The 7,656-nt window shown below is 34.0% G+C and overlaps 1 protein-coding gene across 2 annotated transcripts in view; it reads right to left on the bottom strand.

Moving 5' to 3' along the window:
- Positions 1–600: 600 nt before the first annotated feature.
- The window catches only part of LOC102006178 (UDP-glucuronosyltransferase 2B17-like), a 104,742-nt gene continuing 97,686 nt past the window's right edge, over positions 601–7,656 (bottom strand). Inside the window, exons 3-6 of one of the 2 annotated variants that reach the window (XM_013518531.1) lie at positions 6,595–6,726; positions 4,348–4,435; positions 3,699–3,918; positions 601–1,960 (exon numbers count right to left, since the gene is read on the bottom strand). In XM_013518531.1, the coding sequence (XP_013373985.1) occupies positions 1,684–1,960; positions 3,699–3,918; positions 4,348–4,435; positions 6,595–6,726 (717 nt within the window). In that variant the 3' untranslated portion in view covers positions 601–1,683. Of the gene's footprint in view, positions 1,961–3,698; positions 3,919–4,347; positions 4,436–6,594; positions 6,738–7,656 lie in introns of both variants that reach the window. The other variant, XM_013518532.1, reaches the window with a different exon arrangement.

Genomic DNA, 7,656 nt, shown 5'->3' with positions numbered 1-7,656 from the left:
CTGTTATTGCACTGTTCACACCAATGTTACCATAAATCAAAAATATATCTGTGCTTTTTTCATCTGTTATGTGTACTCAATGACTTTTACCTGAGATAAATTACTGCTATCACAGTAGTTTGTCTGTCCCGGGACAAATATCTATAATCAGACACTTCTCAGTCAAGGAATCTCAGTCAGTGTTTGCTCACCTCTAAGACAGTTTCTCTAACCTTTCATGGGCTCCCAGAGATGGCTGAAACAGTCACCTTGGCATTTTCTTCTATCGTGTTTCTGAATAGTGAACCCAGAAAACACCACTACAGCACCACTTCTTCCACAGCTCTGCAAAAAGTCTTCCATTTTCTATGAAGGAACATTTTGCTCCATCATTAAAGAGCAACAGCACACTAAACATCATTGAATGGATTTGTACAAAATCTAAATGCATGATAATCAATATTATCAAAAATTTTAAAATGTACATTATATGATATGTATCCTCTTATCCATTTTTAAAAGTTTAGATAGTGGTATTAATTATCCCAACACTCCGGTGTAATCAATGATTCTAACAGTTTCTGGAAAAGTAAAATTTTACAGCCCATAGAAAATATTATGCACATTTTCAAAGTTGTAAACATTTATTTTCCTTTTCATACAAAATTTCTTAGAATTTCAAAGTCCAGAATATTAACTTGTGAATATTTAAGATTGTATAGAAGACACCTTTTTTTCTATACAAAGATATCACAAAGCTACACAATTACAGCTAGGAATTGAATATAGTGTGTGTGTGCATGTTTTGGATACTCTACCACTGAGCTACATCTTCTAACCTTTTTCTTTCTTTAATTTTAATTTGAATTTTCATAGTACATGTTTGTAGTACATGCATCTAGTTTCAACTTGAGGATGAGGTCCATGTATATGCCACAGCTTGTCCCTTTTTTACTAACCTCCTTCTACCTTCCCACTCATGTCCCTTTTTCTGTCTCTAAATTTCCTTACCCCATTTTCTTTTTCCTTTTCTTCTTATTCTTCACTTACGTTGAAGATAAATATTTTACCTTCCTTTTTGGTATTTGGAGCCCATGTATTGAATATCTTAAATTTTCTTCTTGCCCTTTCCTTTCCCTAAGACAGAGTCTTCCATGGTTGCCCAGGTTGGTGCCGAACTTCTATAATTCTGCCCACAGTCTTAGTGCATGAGGACATCAACACAGGCCCCATGGTCTCTACAAAATTTCAGTCACATTTGCCTTAGTATAATTTGACCTGAGTTGAAACTGCAGTTTCTCTCTTCCACTTCAGAGTCTGAGTTGATCTTCCCAATTTTATCTAATTTCCTTCTCATTACCTGTACAGACTCAGGACAGTGCTTTTGTTATCATTGTATTTAAAGACACACTATTTCTGAAAATGCAAATAAATCGTTATTCTTTTCAAATGGAAGTTTCAATAATTGTGAATTTTTAAGAGGTATGATAAAATGTAAAAGCAAACACCAAACTGGAATTATTTCAGGAATTATGAAATTAGAATTGCATGCTCTAATGTTTCACTGAAATAAAATAGCAGATCAGGAAAGTAACAGTCTTGTAAAATGTTGAGAACCATCTCCCCACACCTTTATCATAAATGGTAAATTAAAACACAATAATCTGGCCCAGCACGCCTACCACTTATAGATCTCAACCAGCTCTACTCCTTCTTCTTCTTTCCTATCCTCACAATCTTCTGATAACAAAACAAGCAACATTTTGTGACAAGGAGAGTAACAGTCACCACACAAGCCAGCAGGAAGCCAATCACATCCAAAGAGTGGTACTGGTACCAGGTGAGGTTCTGGGCGAGTGGCCGCAGGTGCTTGGCCCCTTTGTGATGCATGACAAACTCGATCCAGAAGATTGCTCGGTCCAGGGGCTTCACTGGCTGGTCATGGTGAATGGTCGATAACCTCATGACATTCTCTTTAAAGCTAAGAAAATTAAGGAGACATCAACTTAAACATTGAATGAAAAAATAAATGCATATTGTTTGTAGATAAATATATGTAGACCTGATAAAATTGAAAGAAAGCCTTGTCCATAGTTTTCTTCACTGAAATGTTACAGATGCTAGGATTTTGAACTTTTTGAACATGTAGGATTAAAAACATGTGGCAGCGAACTAGGAGAGAAATATTATTTGTAAGGAAATAACAGGAATGTGTTCAATTAAAGTCTGAACAGTATGAATCAAAACTGTACTTTCAGGATTTAGAGATCACTATGGAGTCATAACATGTCAAAGGACAGGTTGAACACATTCCAGTAGGTATCACAACCTGCACCTAGAAGGCAACTGCATGGAAGGACAAAGAAAATATCTGAACATTAATAATGTGGTAGCAATGACAAGAATCAAGTGATACAGTATCAACCTTGGATTAGCGATGAACACTACAAAGAAGACTGCCTTCTCTAATCCTTACCGTGCCCCTGGTCTCCTGATCTTTTTTATAAATGTCTCACTTTTTTTTCTTAAATGCACACAAAAGGAATTGCAGCTTGGTTCTCTGATTACTGTGAGGAGTAACATGCTGATTTTTGGAATTCTTTGGAGGAGTTTATCACGTGCTGATACCTCTGTAAAGGTTTGCAGTCCTTACTATTGATATTTATTGTGTTACTGTTGTGCCTTTAGATTATGGTTATTGGTCAACAACTTGCAAATAGTGTCACAGTTACTTTTCTTATTATTGTTGGAATGATTATAATGCAAAGCAGAGTAGAATATGGAATGAATTTACCAAGTATAAACAGCAATGTTTTGGGGCTGGGAATTTAGCTCAGGCAAACACAAGGTCAGGAGCTCGATTCCATATATGGGAAGAAAACAATAAACAAAAAAACAATGTTTTATAGCATTACATGGGAGCAATAGCAATGGAGGCAGATTTTTTTTCTGTTTTTTTTTGTAGCTAGAATTGAAATCCTGACCTCAGTCATGCCAGGCAAGCGTTTTTCCTACTGAGCTACATCCCCAGCCCTCATTTTTTAATAGAAGTGGGAGGGCTGTGTTTTTCAGAAAGTTCTCAAAACTTTATATTATTTTAATATAATAGTATAAAGTAACAGTGACATTATAGAATACATTCAAAGAAGTAGGATAATGACATGAAAATGTAACTAAAGTCACTAGAGAAGGGTTAAGTATAGTGGGATTTTAATATGGTTTATATGTTTTGGTTTAAGGAACAAAATCCGTTTTGGAATATTGAATTATATACGGAGATAATGGATGTATTAACTTGCTTTCATACAGAAAGTGTTTGCTTTCTATATATATTCCCATCATCATGTCACATATAATAAACAAAAAGGTAAGTTTAAAGTAGCATGGACAATATAACCCTTAAGTGCATTAAAATTTAAAGCTGTTGACATATTTATGTTTTTCTGTTGGAATAATTTTCTAATGCTTCCTAATAAAGCTTATTTTTCTGTTTTCATTACTCTCCTTGAAGTTATTAGCATTATGCTAAAATCACAGACAAAATTTTCCAAAATATTTTGAACAAAACATGAAGATCATAAATGACTATGAATAATTTTTATCAGTTGATAATTAAAATATTTGTATTCCTGAAACTCTTCTTGTTCAGATTCTCCCTGAAGCCTTGTCCTTTATTCAGAGTTTAATAAAATCTTATGCAGAAAGTGGGTAATACTTACGAAGGGTTGTTCATGACTTCCTTTAGTGCATTGACCAAATCTGTAGTTGACATTGTCTGGAAATCCAATGCAACAGCTGTTCCTTTAGCTTCCATGTGAGCAATGTTATCATGCTGTTCCCCAAACAAAGGAATCCCCACCATAGGGACCCCATGGTTGATGGCATCGTAGACACCATTGGCTCCTCCATGAGTTACAAAAGCTTTGGTTTTGGGATGACCTGGAATTAGGAGAATTTCAGTCATGTTATTAAGTACAAATCTTAGACAAAATATGAGAAATGTCAGGTAGTGATGACAAGAAATACATTTTATGAAATAGCTATTGATCCTTTTTTATCGATGTTAGGTTGCTTTGCACCTCAGAACAAAAAATACCAAAATCTACGTGCTGGTAGGTGAAGATTTAATGACAGAGATATCGTGTGACTTGAGAGTTCAACAACAGGTACATGATATAGTAGAATAAATAGAAATACTAATGAAGACAATGAAGCAAGAGACAAAGAAGACCTTGTGCATTCTAGAACCTTTCTTCCTTTAAAAAAATATAGTGCTTTCAGTAAGTCTGATGTGAAGATTTTTTTTAAAGTATCATGAAGTGGATTCACTGTTATCAGGTCTTCAGTGTTTGTGCTTTAGTACCTTACCGAGTAGGTCATTCTGGGGGATCCAGTCATGCAGTTGAGTATTGGCTTGTAAGGTATCAGGTGTCTTGCCACTGTATCTCCAAATAACCTAATAGATCAAGAAAATATTTCACTGTACTTCTCAAAATTGAACTCAATGTATACCTATAATTTAATTAGCTCAGGTTACATATACTCCATACATTTTTGTATGTACTAGATGAGGAAATGAGATCAAGAAAGGTTAAGTCATTCTTTGTGTTTCTTTCTATGTTGTTGGCATTTTGCTACTGTTTTTTAAAAATTCTCTTTAAAATAAAAAAAATTTAAAAACCCCAAAAGTTAAATAACGTGGAAAAGACAAGAACAAATACAATACAGATCTATCTTCTCTGTAGTTCCATACTAAATTGGTAAGTGCAGTCATGAGTTTCATATAATGACTAATAGAAATGAGATAATGAATGAAAAATACTATGCTTAAGAAATTGCTATGTAGTCATCCTTCTATCTTTATTTTATTTATTTATTTATTTAATTATTTATTTTTTTTTTTCCAGTACCAGGAATCTCACTCTCAACCTTGCACTTGCCAGGGAGGCGCTGTGCCACTGAGCTAAATCCCCAGCCCCTCATCCTTCTATCATAGAGTAATGAATTTAAAGATTAAAATCCTTGTATAAAATGTACCTTATCAATACAATATTATCTTTTGTGTTTTAATATTAGTAATAACTTGTTTATTCTACATATTATTTTACCAGAATTTGACCATTGTTTATTTACCAAACCTCAGTTTACTCAATGTTGAGAAATCAATGAAAGATTCAAAAATGAGTTACATCAAAATTGGTTTAAGTCACAAAAAAGTAGTGTTTCTAGCAGGAAATTTTCAATGGCTCTTTCTTTATGAACTCAGAGTGTTATCATTAGTGCTAGGATGGGAAGTTCTTTATGGATGTTGAAAACTTGCCATATTGGAAGGCCCTATGTTTTGTTCAAATGTTTACTTTGCCAAAATGGACCATGATGCTCATTCACAGAACAGAAAACATGATTTATCCCAGACAAAGCATTTCCATGCCTAACTTAGGGTAATATAATATTTAGAAATACCCAAATCACCTACATGTAATGAAACATCATTTATTAATGCATTATTTCTACTTACCATGACAATATTAGGAATAACTTCTGGATCTCATCTTATAGTGTACAATACTGATAACAAGAGTAATATAGCTATAGAAAATGTAAAGTAGTTCATAAATATTTAACAATTAAATTTATATTATATATAACAGAAAACTTCTTACCTGTACTTCTCTCTTCCTATTCCAGGCTTGATTAAGGGTGAATATTTCACACTATACTCCTCCTTACTCAATTACCTGGAAGTTTGAATCTGGTTCATAACAAGCAGTGTCCTTGTGAGACATATTTTATTGATGCCCTGACTTCACTAGAAAAGCATGGCCGCATTTCCACCAGTCTCGTACATCTTCATCTTTTAGATGTTAGCAGGATCCAGATCAGGAGGCAAGACTGCCATTTCTCTCTGTCCCTCTAATTTTGGGGATCTGCATTGCCCTTCTACTTAGAATTGAAAAAATCGGGGGCTGGGGATTTAGCTCAGCGGCAAAAGCGCCTGCCTGGCATGCGCAAGGTCGTGAGTTCGGTTCCCGGTACCGGAGAAAAACCAAAAAAAAAAAAAAAAAAAAAAAAGAATTGAAAAAATCTGGTCAACATTCTCAAAATTCTACCCTGAGCAAAGCACTTAATTTTCTGATTCCAAAGTATGATAAATTATGAGGCCATGTTTTAGCATTCATCTTAAATTGCATAATGATATTCAGCCTCTTTTAAATATCTGCATATTACTTTGTTCTACTGAAGTTAGCAACTCAGCTTTAACACCTGTCTGAAACATCTTTAGTATGTACGATGCCAGAGCAACCATGCACGGAAGGAAAACAACCACACAGTGCTTGGTCATTTCTGAATTACTACCAACAATATCATCGTACCAAAAGTTCAAATTTTAACGTGTTAAATATTTCTTTCTGGTGTCAGTGTTAACATTAACATAATTATGAAGCAGACCCTCCCTCTTTTATTAAATATGCTGTTGATAGCTTCGTTTAAACTGGCTAAGTTAAAGTTGATCAATAGCTTCAAAATTCACATAGGAGTTATTGCAGTTGGATCCTTGATAGAATTTAAGTGATTAAGTGTGTGTCTGTGCAGTGTTAAGGCACTTTAGCTAACCTTTTGGGGAAGCTGAGCAAGAGCTGAAGCAATCACATTGGCCCTCTCTTCTGTTAGGTTGTAGATCATCGACCCTAGAGAAAACACCACAATACCATGTTCTCCAGAGCTCTGCACAAACTCTTCCATTTCCTGTGATAAAAAAATGTACCCCATCACAGAGGAAGCAGGAAAGTGCATAATCTTTTGAGAGGATTAGACAGAAAGTGAGAGAAGCCCAGTCTTATTAGGTATCACTGGAAGAACAGCAGGCTTAAGTACACAAAATGCAGAGCTTGCCACCTTAGCCTTTTCTACCTTTCTCAGTAGCAGAGGGAAGAACATTCACACTGTTGCACAAAGTTTGTCTCCAGTGCATCTGTTTTGCAAACAAAAACTCTAAAGCCTATGTCCTTTCTGTATTTTTAAATAATTGTTTTGAATTTATGTTCCTTTTTCATCCTATAAGAAATATTTGCTATTTCTATGTATATTCTTTCTTTCTTTGATTCCAGCCCACCTTCTAGTGTATGACTATTCTGGAGTTAGCTACAACTCTTTAGTAAAATACTGCAATGATGTGATACATTCATACGTATAATTTAATCATTCACTAACAAGAATATTTAGTTTTTTGCCTGTGTTTGCTGTTATTAAATGTGTATAATATTGTTATAGTATATGCTATGTTTGCATAGATTGTTTCAGTATATATCATATAGCCAGAAGTTAGATACATTTTTTACAATTTCATTAAAATAATCAAAAATTTTAATTTTCAATTGAGCAAGGATTTTATATGATAATTTGGTAATGAGAATACAAATATTTTAGCAACTGAAGGACTTTTTTCAAAAAAAAGACAGATTTCATGTTACTTTGAGTGCAAATATTGTGTGTGCAGCTAAAAAGGTATCATTAGTGAGTAATGCCATATGTTATTTTTTCTCCACTTTTCTTTCATTTTCCCACTCTTACTAACTCTGCTATTTTCCTTTTTATAGGAAATGGGAATCTTTCACATATAGGGATAAACGATATTAAAATTTCAGAAACGCTTTCTTTTTTTTTTTTTTTTTTTTT

Source organism: Chinchilla lanigera, unplaced genomic scaffold (genome assembly GCF_000276665.1).
Source record: "Chinchilla lanigera isolate Chin_1 unplaced genomic scaffold, ChiLan1.0 scaffold00046, whole genome shotgun sequence".
NCBI lineage: Eukaryota > Metazoa > Chordata > Mammalia > Rodentia > Chinchillidae > Chinchilla > Chinchilla lanigera.
This window is presented reverse-complemented; position numbering and strand designations above follow the sequence as displayed.